This window comes from Manduca sexta, chromosome 28 (genome assembly GCF_014839805.1).
Source record: "Manduca sexta isolate Smith_Timp_Sample1 chromosome 28, JHU_Msex_v1.0, whole genome shotgun sequence".
Taxonomy (NCBI): domain Eukaryota; kingdom Metazoa; phylum Arthropoda; class Insecta; order Lepidoptera; family Sphingidae; genus Manduca; species Manduca sexta.
In genome coordinates, this window is record NC_051142.1 from 9,763,808 (window position 1) to 9,778,464 (window position 14,657).

Genomic DNA, 14,657 nt, shown 5'->3' on the forward strand with positions numbered 1-14,657 from the left:
TACAATACTAATAGTTATGTTGTGTACTTAAAGGCATGTATATAATAAAGTGTAATTTTTCAAATTTAGTACGAGATCCCACTGCAGAATTAGTGCACTCATCGAGTACATGTTAAAACTACATTCTTACACATATTTATGCTTAGAAGAATATATATCTACTAGGTTGCCTATTAAAACTTGGCCGCAAAATATTTTAATTAAATTATTGTTAATTGATTTTTCGGAAAACATTTCATTCATTTGTTTTCAAATAAAATAGCGTCCACTTCATGACAATACACATAAAGACTCTGAAAACCACGGTTGCCGTTGCGCACTTGGCCGCACCTCTTCGCAGCCAGGTGTAGCAGGTATGACTATGATACATTTACTCGTTCATAATGTATATTTATTAGCTATACATCAAATTAAAGCTGAATTTTTTCTGTTGATCATGATACACGGTTGCCTAATTAAATCTAGCCGCAAATAAGGGTTGCCGACTCTAAAAATGATAAATATTGAAGGTAGAGTGAAAGAGAGCTAGCGCGTAATATTACCAGTCAGAAAAGGATAGCGAGTACTAGCTGTACGACACTTTTGAGCCATTGCGCATACGCCTGATGATCGTGTTCTCAACCACCAGTTAAAACAATAGTAGATACAACTTAATAAATACTCCAAAAAGTCTTCTCAAAATGATAAATGTAAAATTACCACAATAAATTACTATCCATTAAAAATAAAATTAGGGTTACTCACGTAAAATAAAATTTTATTGTGCAAGTACTGTTTGAATAAATATTATATCTTATTCAGGTATTCAAAAACTTATTACATATAAATGAAGCATTTAAGTAACTCAAAAATTAAACAAACGTATCTTATCTATCCGTAAATTTTATTTAAAAATCTGAACCATCAGAGCTTTCATTTTCACTATCATTGAAGCTATCACTTTCATAACTTTCATCGCTAGAAATATCATAATCATCGTCATTATCGGAAGATTTGTTCGTGGAATCACAGAGAACATTTTCAACTTGCATTGGAGCTGAATCTCCCAGAAACCATGTAGAATTCTTCTGTATCTTTATGCTTTAAAACTGTAATTTTTTTAAGACACGCTGTATGATATCCAACGTCATAGGTAGATTCAATATAATATCATTGTATTTATATATTTTTTTTACGACGAAATAATAACATTAGCAAACACTTTTTGAATGATGCATCATCAAAGTCAAGTACATTGCATTTTTTCTCACACAGAAAACACGCCTTCATCTTCATGAATTTTATTCGAAGTTTATTAACCCATTTAGCATCGGAATGTTTGCCGGCAAACATTACAGCTACATGACGTGTGTCACGGGAATATAACCTTATTATGTACTACATGCTATGTATGTTATCCTTTTCTGACTGGTAATATAACGCGCGAGCTCTCTTTCACTCTACCTTCAATATTTATCATTTTAAGAGTCGGCAACCCTTATTTGCGGCCAGATTTAATTAGGCAATCGTGTATCATGATCAACAGAAAAAAATCAGCTTTAATTTGATGTAGGTATAGCTAATAAATAAACATTATGAACGAGTAAATGTATCATAGTCATACCTGCTTACACCTGGCTGCGAAGAGGTGCGGCCAAGTGCGCAACGGCAACCGTGGTTTTTCAGAGTCTTTATGTGTATTGTCATGAAGTGGACGATATTTTATTTGAAAAACTATTGAATGAAATGTTTTCCGAAAAATCAATTAACAATAATTTAATTAAAAATATTTGCGGCCACGTTTTAATAGGCAACCTAGTAGATATATATTCTTCTAAGCATAAATATGTGTAAGAATGTAGTTTTTAACATGTACTCGATGAGCGCACTAATTCTGCAGCGGGATCTTAGACTATTATAGCAACATAGCTTCACGCTTTTTTCTTCTCAGAGGTAGGCAGACGTATTACATTCACATTTCATCAGTTTGTCAGTTCCCATATAATAGCGGTGGGCTTTTCATCACTTGCCGAACGTAAGTTCCCACAAAAACCCAAATTCTTTGCGCGGCCCAGAATGTGATCCTAAGACTTCAGTGCGGTAATCGCATTTGCATTTCGCAACTACGCCGCCGAGGCAGTATATATTTTCTTATATAATTAAATCTTAATCTAAAAATCTACTTCCAAATCACTTACCCCTTATTCTATTCTTATTATTCTATTTATTTATCTGAGGACGGAGCATTGCTGTGATAACAAGTCTGTTTCTCAGCTTCGTTTATCTGACAACCAACTAGATTGAAGTTGTATCTCAATATTAGCCAATCACAACGGCCCTATGTCTACGCATTGCGAAGGCTACCATGCCGTCAGCACTAAGAAACGAGACTTGTCACAGCAATGCTCCGTTCATAGATAAATAACGTCTATGAATTAGGGGGTTAAACTTTACTACCAAGAATATTGACCAATACAAAAAGAACAAATAATTATCTAAAAAATAATGATTAACCGTTCACATAAGTGTAGCAATGTTATGTTACGACACGGGATCGAACCCGCAATCTTTTGTTTTCAGCCGGCGCGGCGAGCGAAAGCGATACTTGAAGGACATCGTGGGGTTTTACTGTACTACTACTATTTGGTATGAGATCGACAGAATTTGCCTTCAGTTACTAAAATTGGATTAAAAAAATTCAAGACGTTTATGATTGATTTTAAATAAATACTAAAATAATTAAGTTGCGTTTTATTTCAAATTTGGAAGCTTTCTATTATAATAATAGGATTTAGAGCACCACTTCATAAATACGTACAACTATAAAGTTTACACTTATAATTCTTATAATCACAAGGTAATCACAAAGTTATGAGATCCATGGCAATCGTTTACGGAAAACCATGAGTTACAATAATTATGTATTGTTTTTATATAGCGTAAGCCATATTTAATTATTTCAAACACCGTTAGCAAAGTCGACCCTATTATGTGGCTTTTGTATGACGGAAAATGCTGTCTTACCATAAAAAAAATATTTTACATTTTAATTAGTAAAAATGCTCATTTGAGTATTTACCGATGTAATTTTTTTTAATCGAATGTGTTCTACCTAAGAAAAGAATCATTTAGCCGAACAGTTGGAGCAAATAGAGTTAATAATATTTATAATACCTATGTAATCTAATTATAATAGTAGTTTAGGGTTTTATTAACATCGGGGGCCCTATTCTGTCTACGGGTCATTATTTTTTATTATTTTACCTATACGGCTATCAAAGCTATCCTTCGATTAGAGCACCCGTAATTGCAGTCATTCGTCCCCGTAAACCGAATAGAGCACCCTGACCTTATATGAATTAATATCAACATCTACCTATAGATTGACGACCTAAGAGAATATAGCCGCTTTATTTGGATTTGGTAACAGAACAATTATTTATCAAAGAATATGGAATTCGATTAGAAATAAATATGTACCTATATTACTTATCTTTTAATGGTAACTTTTTACTGTAACATGTTATCATCAGATAGGTATTTAATCCAATCCTAAAGGACCGCATGCAATTTTAAGATAAAACACATGTTTAAGATCATTGTAAAAAAGTCATCCTAAAACATCTAAGTGTGTAGGTATGTAATTTTATGGGCTTTCAATATCACTCCAATTTTACTTATATTAAAAACGATTTATTTGTTATTTCAAACTGTAATAACGGGTAAGTACATTTTATAATAATCAATCAATAACTACTCCTGGACCGTTGGTAACGAAAAGATCTTAAAAAATCCTATTCCTTGCAAAGTATCAAAATTGAATAATAGGTAGGTATTTAATAAGGCAGCCAGTTAATGATACAATTATCCATAAACTCGCACAGATATGCTTCTAGTATCAATATTGGGAGAAGGATGTGTCAAGGTGTTTTCGCCAGGTTTTTCGACGTTCAGTGATATTATAATATTTATGGTCCCCGGTTACAACAACAGATTGTTAATAGCATTGAGCTAAAGCAGTTTATATGTTCGTACATCAGGCACTATGTATGCTACCGAGGTCCTAAAGCGTGACAGATGGGAGCAGTATCATCGATACTGCTCCCATCTAATTAAAAATGTTATGTTAAAAATGTTAAATTAAAATTTTTAATACAAGTACTTGTAGGTATATTCTTCATAATGTTACAGTCCTCGTATTGTAACTGGTATGTTTGTGCGATCGCTGGAACGCGTTCGTTGTAACCAAAAGATAAAAAATATGACACCAGTAATTATTACTCCTCCCTAAATACGTAGGGTCCAGTATCCTGGACTTCATCATTCCTACGTGCACCCTGATCACAAAATGTACAAGTAGGTTCTGTTCTATTACATTTTGGATTTCACCATTATTGGCAGATTAGGTAAACTATCTTACATTAAGATTAGCAATTAGCGATACTTTCAGAAAAGAAAATTTCTGAGCAAGCATTATTGGGCAAAACGTGAGAAAAAAAACGATATCTTGGAACAAACATAGCTCATATCATTTCTGTGGTAGTTTAAAATGACTGTGTCGGTCATGGATTAATCCATTAAATTATAGGCATTGAAACTTTTTAGAGTTTATTTCACTCACTGATTGCTATATTTTTTTTATCAGCTTTAAGATGAGATACAGTCCGCAAGACTCTATTACAATAGAAATTCAGGAAAGTTAGTTATTCTTCATCATGTAATAACCTTGGACAAAATTGTCTGTTAAGGTGCTCCCCCAACAAAACGGCGAGCTAATCGTATTTTTAGAAGCTATATACTCAAAATTTATAAAACAGAAAAAAAAATATCATTTTAATTTGCAACCAAAACAATTTAATAAAGAATATTTTTGTAGTCTTAAATTTTCAAAAAGACCTAAAATTGATTTTTATGTAAATTATTCATAAATCTTTGCAAATTCCCTCCGGACCTCGTGCGCCGAACATGTAAGTATAGAACGAATGCTCAAGGCTGCTTGCTCGAGGAAGAGTCTTCAACAAAATCGTACGGTAAATAAATATAAGATCTTGATATTCGAGTAGGAATTAATGAACCTTTAATTCTCAAAATCACTGGGAAATCCCAGTGTTTTAAGAATATTTTTTTTTATCCTCGTCAGGTTAGCTTCAACGCAAAATTCTGTTAAAACCTAATTGGGGCCACAAACAAAATTTTGCAGCAGACTACTTAAGTTTTATAAAACGCAATTCTTCCGAGAATTTGGTTTTGACACGATGGTATTATTGACTTCCAAGGGTTTCAATATTTTAATAGAACGTTCGATATACTTATATGTAAAACAGCGTAAAATTTTAGTTCTCCGAATCAAATTCTAATTATGTAGGTACCTACTATGAAGGCGAGGTGCACGTACCGCAACTAAAACATAATGGGAAAATTCTACAAAAATATGTTTATTTTATGAATTGATTTGCTTTGGTTTCGCGTACACACATAACATTGGAAAGATTATTTATATTGAAATCTTACAATTTAACTGTAGGAACTTCTATAGCAGACCTTACAAACATTATTTGCAATTAGATTGAAAGAAAATATCTTTTCGGGTAATAGTAGTAGTGTCAAGAAGATAAGATATTTTATACCATTCATTTACCACAAGTTTACATACATTATTACAAATATTTGAAACCGTTACAGCAGTCATTGAAAATTATTCAATCGAATGAAGCGACCAATTTTCGACTTTTCTTTGTTTACTTTCATCACTAGTTAGATCGTATTACAACATCTACTTAAACATATAATTTAAATATACCTTAAATAATCGGTGAGAAAAAAAGAGGTTATCTTATCGGCACACCTGTATAAGAAAGAAAAAATATACATTTTGAAATTTAAACCAATCCGAGAAGTGGATTAATTAATTTTTAAAAACATATTCAACTGCGTGATGAATTAAAAGTTCGTGTGACAATAATAATAATAACTTTCAATCAATTTGATAAAATTAAAAATAAACAATTCAATCTGAATTCCCCTGCTTTGAAAATAATTGTATTGGCAACAAATTATCACACTTTTAATTTTTTTGTCGGTCTCAGAGGATAGTTGACCGTCACTTGACGTTTGATAGCTGCCCGCCTTGGTAGTCTTCTAGAATTCCATTCCGCTTCAATTTTTCGTGCTAACTCGAAATCGCTTTTTCTTGTTCAAGTAGATTTTTAACTCTAATTTGTTCCTGCAATATTTCTTTAACATCGCAGTTATCCAATGGACTAGACAAATTTTTGACTGCTAAGTTAACTCTGTTGTTATTTATTGACTCAGTCATTAGAAGTGGACTACTGTGTTCATTGCTAGGATTTACTTTTTTCGTATTACTCTTCAAGCGCGGTTTTCTTTCTGATGATACTTTCCTTTGTTTCACTTTTGATTTCTTGGGAGTCGTTTCATTCTCGTCTTTAGTTATGCTGCTCACTGATCTGGTGCGTCTCAAATTAGTTTCATTATTTAATTTTGTAATACCGTCTACTTGTTTCGTTACTTTACTTTTGTTAGATTCTTTTTTAGCTTTAGATTTAAGGTTAGCTTCATATTTATCAAGATCCTCCTGTAAAATTAAGATTTTATCAATTATGCTATTACATTTTGGTAATAATAACTTCGTTAAATTTAAATACCGTATTCTATTGTAATTACCGTTTCATTTTTCAGTATATCTAATGTAAGAACGAATGCTGATGGCAAATTATTCGAAAGTGATAGACTCCGAAGATTGCAAAGGGCTTCCAAATACTGGTCACGTGTTGGCGGCGGCTCAGGGGAAAGTGAAGGTTTCTTATCGGCGTGAACGGATGGTATGCGCAAAGGAAAACCCTTGCCAGCGCTTACTCTGAAAAATTATACGTAGAATAAGCCGCATATAATATCATGTATTTCAAAATATTAAGTTAAAATTAATGTAGTTACATAGATAATGGTTCTAGACTAAGCCTGCGTCTCAACCAAAGATGTGCGAGGAAGCTTTGTCTCTTTGTTAGCCCTTTTCCAATAGACCGGCCCCAAGTTTGCAATAATGAAAATATGATAGAACTAGCGAAAATATGATATTATTACAACTCTTTGTTTTTGCAATACAACTACGGCACCGAGGCAGTCAGTTGTATTGCATGTCCGGTACAATAGCGCTCTGAGGTCCTGGGTTCGAATCCCGGGTCGGGCAAAGTGATATTTGGGTTTTTCTGCTCAGTATCAGCCCGGAGTCTGGAATTTGTGCCCGATATGGCGATAGGCTCGCCCCTATCACATCATGGGACGGAACATACTTGGCGAAAAGTGGGTGCCCTAGTTGCGCCTCTGCATACCCCTTCGGGGATAAATGCGTGATGTTATGTTTTTGCCGCAAGATCAAAATGTATTTTTTTTTTTGAGACATCCACGAATATTTTTGTCATGTGAATGGATGTAAAAATTGTAATCTTAACAATGTATATTAAGATGCCTAATCATTCTTTGTAAAAAGGAGATCTTTCCACAGTCATTTATCTCATTGTAAAGGTGTGTTTCACATTAGTACATGAAAGATCAATCGGAAATCTTAATGGAAGTCTATCTATTTTATCGACACACAGCGGTCGCCTAACTCAATTTACTTTAATTATAATTATTGTAGTCTACAAACCTATCCGCAATCCTGACTCCTATCCAATGCCCTACTACTTAAACACTAAGCATAGCTGACTTACTTGGTAACAGTTGTTCTTTTAATGGGTTTAAAAAAGCACAGTTCCTCCATAGAGTCTACACTGATAGAGTCTACATTTCTATCAGGGACTTGGGGCTTCTGTTGTGGAATGCCAGGTATACATGGCAAGGGCAAAGAAACCAGTAATGATGGCCCAGCATTTTTTCTTTTTCCTTTGCCTTTATCTTCCTTTTCTTTAGCAGCGGCCTCTGTATCATCTTTCTGAAAATAGGAAAGTGAGGAACGTAAGACGATTACGTTTCGAATTATAAAGCGTATTAAAATTATACGTATGGAGCCACGTTAGAGGAGCAGCCAGCAGCTACATATTTCCGCAACATATCTACCTAATCTGATACTAATTTCTCTTCTGACAATTGCACGCTGTATGAATATATTTTGAAATCGTAAATCGTGCGCATTAAATGGTAATTATTAATTTTGGTACCTACAACAACACTTATGCATGTATTGTTAGACGGGTTTATCACTTATATAAACCCGCCAAAAGGCGTCACATGCATCCAGACTATTATAATAATTTCTACATCGATTTACTTATATTGCCTGACAGGTAACATCTCACTCTCACGTAGAAGCTAGGCTATATGCTTTTGTAAAGAAACTTAAAGCTCTCATCGGTATCTTAGAAGCCGCTCACTTTAAATCAACAAACTTTCGTCTCTTATCCACAACGACGGCATAATATCTTGAGGGCCTGCCCTAACTAAGTCCCCATTAATTATTGTCTCCAGATGCCATGTAGTCGGCCTTCGCCGTATTTAGTTTTAGGCAGGCGTTTCCAGGCATTCCATTTGACATATTCACTTGGTGCCCTAGGACTAGATGTTACTTTTCATTATATCTTAGTTCAATGTTATTGGCATACATAAGGTCATATTGAACTTCCTGATAGTCTTTAGTATCGCGTCTCGATCATCATCGCAAACGAGTCTATAGGTAGTGTTACTTTGTGGTTATTTAAACAGGAAGAACATGTTTCAGAGATTTGTTTGAAAGCTTCAATTTATTAACTTTTGTCATAAGCCCCAAATGAAATAATCGTCGCCAAACCACAATGCATACTTATTTCACGGTCATTCAAACTTGAGCTTGTACCACATAAATAGCCCCAGAGCCAAAACTTGATGTCATATTGAAGACAGAAACTCGTCAATATCCTACAAAGTGCATGAAATGTTTAAACAAAACTTAGTCTGTATCTATACAGGAATTATAAGTTTATATTGGAGTAAGTGATAAGTTTCATGAGTAGTTAATATAGTAAATATTAGCTGTTTTTATGGAAAAAAAAAATGCTAAAAACGATTCATCCGATTTTAGAAAATAACAGGCACACAGATTAAATAAACATTCTCTTATTTGTAATCAATTTTATAACATCAATATTTTGACCTACCTTTTCTTTTGAACTGTCCCCGTTTTCTTTATTCCATAGATTAGTTCCAAGTTTAACTTTTTTATCTACGACATTTTTACGTCCATATCTAGGAACCATCTCTGGAGAACCGCTGCTGGTGGATGTACTAGTTGAAACTGTTGTAGTTTTTGACATACAACTGTCTGAACTTGTATTGTCTTCAGGCAAAACGGACTACTGAAATATGTCTCCTTATAAGATAATAACATTTTGAAATTTATAATGTCTTAAGTGTTATACTTCCCAACAAATTGGATTACTTTAATCATGGGTTTAGTAACTAGGAATAACGCAAGGCAACTGTAATAAGTACTATGTTGAAGGGGTTTAAGTAAGATACTTAATAGTGAAAAGCTGATAGAAATGTAGGTGAAGGTGTTCTAGACGATGTAAAACATTATTAAAATATTTTTTCTAATATGTGAATACTGTCGTGTTAGGTTTCGAGATAAACAAATAACAATACCGATTCAAATTTAAAAACACCAATTAGCTTATATTAGCACTAAAACATAAAAAAGCACTGCAACACGTAAATTAAATACCGAACACTAAACACTGAAAAACACTTAATTACAACCATTGCATTACGCAGTCACACACAATTTACAGTGTTCGCTTCGTTATCGCTCCAAATTCGCTTCTCGCTCTTGATCGCGTCGCCAACAAGACGGACTCGTAACGGCGGCATGTTGCCTTTTATACCGGGCTGCCTGTTCCATCGATGTCCGAGGAACATTCCTTAAAGACCCGAAATGGTCGGGAATTTTATAGTAGAATTGAGATTCGTTATTAACTTACCACGACATTCTGGATACATCGAGATCTTTCGAAAACGTTTCATCGCAGAACCATCCACATTCGGGTAGGTGCTATTATCGGCAACTATTAGCCGTAACGATACGTTAGTGTAGACCTAGCTGACATATTGAAAGTTACTATTTTTTTTACGTTTTTTTGCAAAAAAACATATTTAAGGCATTTAGAAATTCTTTTATCTTAGAAATTTGTGTTAGAGTTGAAGAAGAAAAACACCTAAACATTTAACAGGATCATACCTTTTGCCTGGTATTAACAAATATATTTAAAAAAATGGAAGAAAATTATCCTTTTAATATTTTCCAGATATCATAATTTTCAAGAATTTGATTCATAAGAATTAAATTAGAGTGACACTATCAAATGGTGTAATAATACACAATATTATTGTTTACTTTTTTTAAAGATTAAGGGCCAGTAAGACCTACTGCCCTTCAGCCAGGTGTGCATTATCATATTCAGGTATAAGTAGAAAAAGGTTTTTAATGATGTTTTACATTGCCTCAAACACCTTCCTCAAAATGTCTATAAGCACTCTAATCTATAATGAACCACAACAAACATAATTTTAGCGTGCTACTTGTAAATCATTCACACAAATTAGTAACAAGCCTACTGATTATATTGAATATATAATTACTAAATTAGTAATCCATGTTGTTTAAATATGGGGTATTCCATATAAATGAGGGAAATCGTAAAATTATTAAACTTCCATAAAAGAGCTTGAGTTAAGTAATTACTTAAAGCTAAACATCCATATTTTATTTTTTACTTTTAGTATTATTGTCGTTATACTTATAATCTCAAATTTAGCTATATTCATTTTAATATTTTTAGAAATAAAAATAAACAAATATAATACTTGCATAATTTTTCTTTAATAAAAGATTTTTTTCATTTGAGATCAGTTTGAAATATGTGCCACAACACTCAAAAAACTGATGTGACTCAGTCATAGTTAATTTAAACAGGATTTTATTAAACGCTGGTAACTATGACTCTGTTTAATGTACTAAACCAAAATGGATCAATTTTACACCTCTTAATCCTTAGGAAGGATAAAATATACTGTAAGATGACTTTATTTTAAATCTCATGGAGACTACTTCATGCATTATACTTGAAACTACATCTTCTCAGTTTAAAAAGATTTTTTAACACACAATGGAAAAATAAAATATTCTGATGTGTATGTAAGCCACAGGAAGCAGAAATTGAATAATTCCCACATATTTTTACCTTGTCCTAATAGCCACAAATTTGCAGATTATTTTATTTTATTCTACAATGGCTAGCAGCAATATTTCTTATTATGACAAAAGCTCATATACTCATTTTATCATAGAAAAAAAACTGATGTAAGATAAAATTGTTTGGCAATAACTACAGTAAGTACTTACAGAGGTAGAAGATTTTTTTTTTGTATTCCACCAGTCATAGATATTTGAAGGACATATTTCTATGATTTATAGATTGTGACCATTTTTATTTAACATATAAATTACTGAAGGCAAAAAAATTCTCAAGTCAAATGTCCCATCAGTCACCATGGAATGCCCCACAAATACAATTTCAGAAACTCTTAGTGATATTACTGAACAAAAACATTTGCAAAAGTTATCAAGGGTATTATTACAAATTTGTTAAGCGAAACTTCATGTTAGTTCATTGCCATAACCATAGCCTTTATAATATTATCATAAGAGAAATCAAGAAAACACACAAGACTACACACAATACAGTATTTATCTGACATGATTGACGAAAATGAGACTTAAGACTTACTTTTTAACCTTAGCGGTGTTTATCTTTAGGTATTTATCGATTTTGGTTGCCTTTAGCCTAGGTCTAGGTGTATTCCTGATAGACCTTCGCGGTGTGCTTGGCTGTGGTTCAGGAATTTGTAACTGCTCATTTTGTATTTCTTGAGCTAGCATTTCATCTTGTTTTAGTCTCTCCAAATTCTTTTTCTCTGCTTCCTCCTCTTCTTGTTTAATTTTGCTGGCAATAAAGACAATATGTAAGCACAAAAATTTATACTTCATATAATGTTACCTAAATAAGTCTTGTATTTGCTTCGGTTTTAAACCCACAATATTTAAGATAGGTGCATCCTATTGTACAAGTATTATTTGTATACTTACTTTATTAAAAGTTCAGTCTCAAGCAACTGTTTTCTTTCTCGTTCTAATCTTTCTATCTTTAGCCTTTTAACTTCAGCTTCATATTCCGACCTGATTTCTCCCTGCGCACTCAGTCGAGGTAAAGGCGTTTCTGTAAAAATAAAAGGTAAATTTACATGATAAAACATTGTCTTACTTGTATGAATAAAGTTATGTTTAACATCAGTTGTTTTGTACATATTATTGGTAATAGCTACCAGAGGTATTCATATAAAATGTTATTGATCTTAATTTCTTTCATACTCCCCAGCTCACCTTCCGGTAAATCAATGTCTTCTCCATTCGTTTTCTTAGTAACTTCGGCAGGAAATTTTGATTTGATGAAGTTCCAGAGCTGGACATTCACTAAATTCTTATGTTTTGTTGCTGTCCTTAGCCAAGATCCAATTCGTAATCGACAGAGAGGACAACACAAAGCATTATATTCTACGCTTCCACTAAAACAATGTTGACAAAAATCATGGAAACAGGGCAATGTTACGGGCTCTATTAAAATTGATTGGCAAATTGGACATAGAACATCTTTTAATTCCAATTTATCTAATTTCAACAACTTATTTTCAATTTTAGGCAGCCGATTCTTTGACTTGGCCGCCATTTTTGACAAATGTTTTTTTTTATTTTTTTCGTATTATGACAGATACGTAGATCGTTGTACCCTAATTTTACTATACATCATAGACAAGGAGAACTAATATAAATATTTAAATCGACTATTATATTCAAAAATATAAAAAAAAATCTGATTCAAAATATCAGCGAATGAAATTGATTATGGGAGGATTTTTTGGTCGCGAACAAAAATGTTTTTAAAAGGGATTATTTTCGAAAAGCCAAGTTATTAGTATTTCTATATTATGATTTGGCGTATATCGGAAGCCCGATGGACTGCTCGGATAAGGAATTATTTTTATTTTGTGTCTTATTGAACGAACAAGAGAATATTTTAGAAAACGATCACAACAAATTTTATCACAACAAATCACAACAAATTTTTTCATCATCCAAATTTTATGCTCTAAATAAAAACTTTTCTTATTCTTAGTCATATAATTCAATAACTTCTATTTCTAATTTTAGTCGATTTTGTAGTCAATGCTTATTTTCAATTGTACCAACGTTCCGAAAGAACTAGAAGCCATGTTGATATTTTCTTTCTTCTTTCGTCATGTACCGACTCACATGTATTTGAGAACGAGAAACGATAACGAAGGAAACCACGAGAAATATGGTGGCTAAAGGAGAATTTTAGACGGTGTTCTTTTGTTCATGCGATATAGTAGTGAATTTTATCAAATGTTAAGGTGTAACCGTTGAAATCTTTTGTAAGTACAAGACCAGAAATTGGAAATGTCTACAATGCATTTTGTGGTCCATCCTTTGCCTGGCACAGAGGATCAACTAATAGACAGGTAAACATTTTATCATTTTACATGACTCCATTTCGTTCATATTGTGAAATCCGACATACCATGCTATTACGAACAAATTGCCCATGATTATTACATTTTTCTGGGATTAGCATAGATTGAAACCACGTTTCGCATGTCTATTTACATCTGCGGAAGGTTTTAAAATACCATAAAATACTTCGTCACTTAATATGACGATATTTTGTTGCCGTTGTATCGCAGAGGACTTAATATGGTGGATTGGGACGACTTGCTAAAACCTGCAACGTCTAGTCATAATGCTCTCTAGCCTAATTTTTTTAGTTGAAATAATTGCTGAAGGTGTGACATAAGTTCTCGATACGTTAGCCGGAAGGTAGTACAACGTACTATTACATGTGTATAAGCATATGGTCTGATCAATAATCTCTCGATGTTTTCCATGAGCATCTTAAAAACTTGAATGTATTTACCACATTACTATTCGTGCGAGAATGCCGATAGTGCTTGAGACAATTCAGTTAATACTATATGTTTGTATTAACTCTAAAATGAGTTATAAACCCATGATTGATAACAACCATTGTTTTAAGTGTGTTGTTTTTAGAGGCTATAACAATTCTAAAAAACATATCCTTACATGTTTATATTATTTTGGACACAAGGTGTGCTAAAGTCATCAGTTATTTCCATTAAATTCTTATTTATTCACTTTGTTTTTATTCTACTTGTGTATTTATTCATTAATTCTGACTACCAAATTAAATGTTATCCATAACCTAGATGCTAAAAAAAGTATTAGAAACATTGAATATTTAAGATAGCTTATTACTTTATTACATTCATTAAAAATACTGACCATATGGAGTTTTTTAATATGGTGCAAATAAAAAAAGCATTTTTATTTATCTTGGATATTTGTAAGTTTCATAAATATTTATTATTCTAAATGGTTAATACAAGTTTGCTATACATTTTTTTATCAATAAATAAGGATTTTATTTTTATACAATCATTATTATCCTTGGATTTAATTTTCCTTGTATTCTGCATAAAAAGCCATGATTGGATATAAAAACAGCAACAAAATATTCTATTTGCAGCTAGTTATT

At 32.6% G+C, this 14,657-nt stretch overlaps 2 protein-coding genes across 6 annotated transcripts in view; one reads left to right on the top strand and one right to left on the bottom strand.

Moving 5' to 3' along the window:
• Nucleotides 1-4,574: 4,574 nt before the first annotated feature.
• On the bottom strand, nt 4,575-12,781 carry LOC115445081 (E3 ubiquitin-protein ligase rnf168). Its single transcript, XM_030171168.2, is given in 9 exon segments — nt 4,575-6,163; nt 6,166-6,574; nt 6,664-6,856; nt 7,710-7,930; nt 9,129-9,307; nt 9,310-9,326; nt 11,757-11,972; nt 12,116-12,245; nt 12,410-12,781. Coding segments are annotated over 9 exon segments (1,836 nt in total). The 5' UTR covers nt 12,753-12,781; the 3' UTR covers nt 4,575-6,035.
• A 519-nt stretch (nt 12,782-13,300) lies between these two features.
• The window catches only part of LOC115445143 (E3 ubiquitin-protein ligase UBR5), a 28,914-nt gene continuing 27,557 nt past the window's right edge, over nt 13,301-14,657 (top strand). For all 5 annotated transcript variants that reach the window (XM_037444282.1, XM_037444283.1, XM_030171276.2 and 2 more), the window contains exon 1: nt 13,301-13,566. In XM_037444282.1, the coding sequence (XP_037300179.1) occupies nt 13,505-13,566 (62 nt within the window). In that variant the 5' untranslated portion in view covers nt 13,301-13,504. The remainder of the gene's footprint in view (nt 13,567-14,657) is intronic.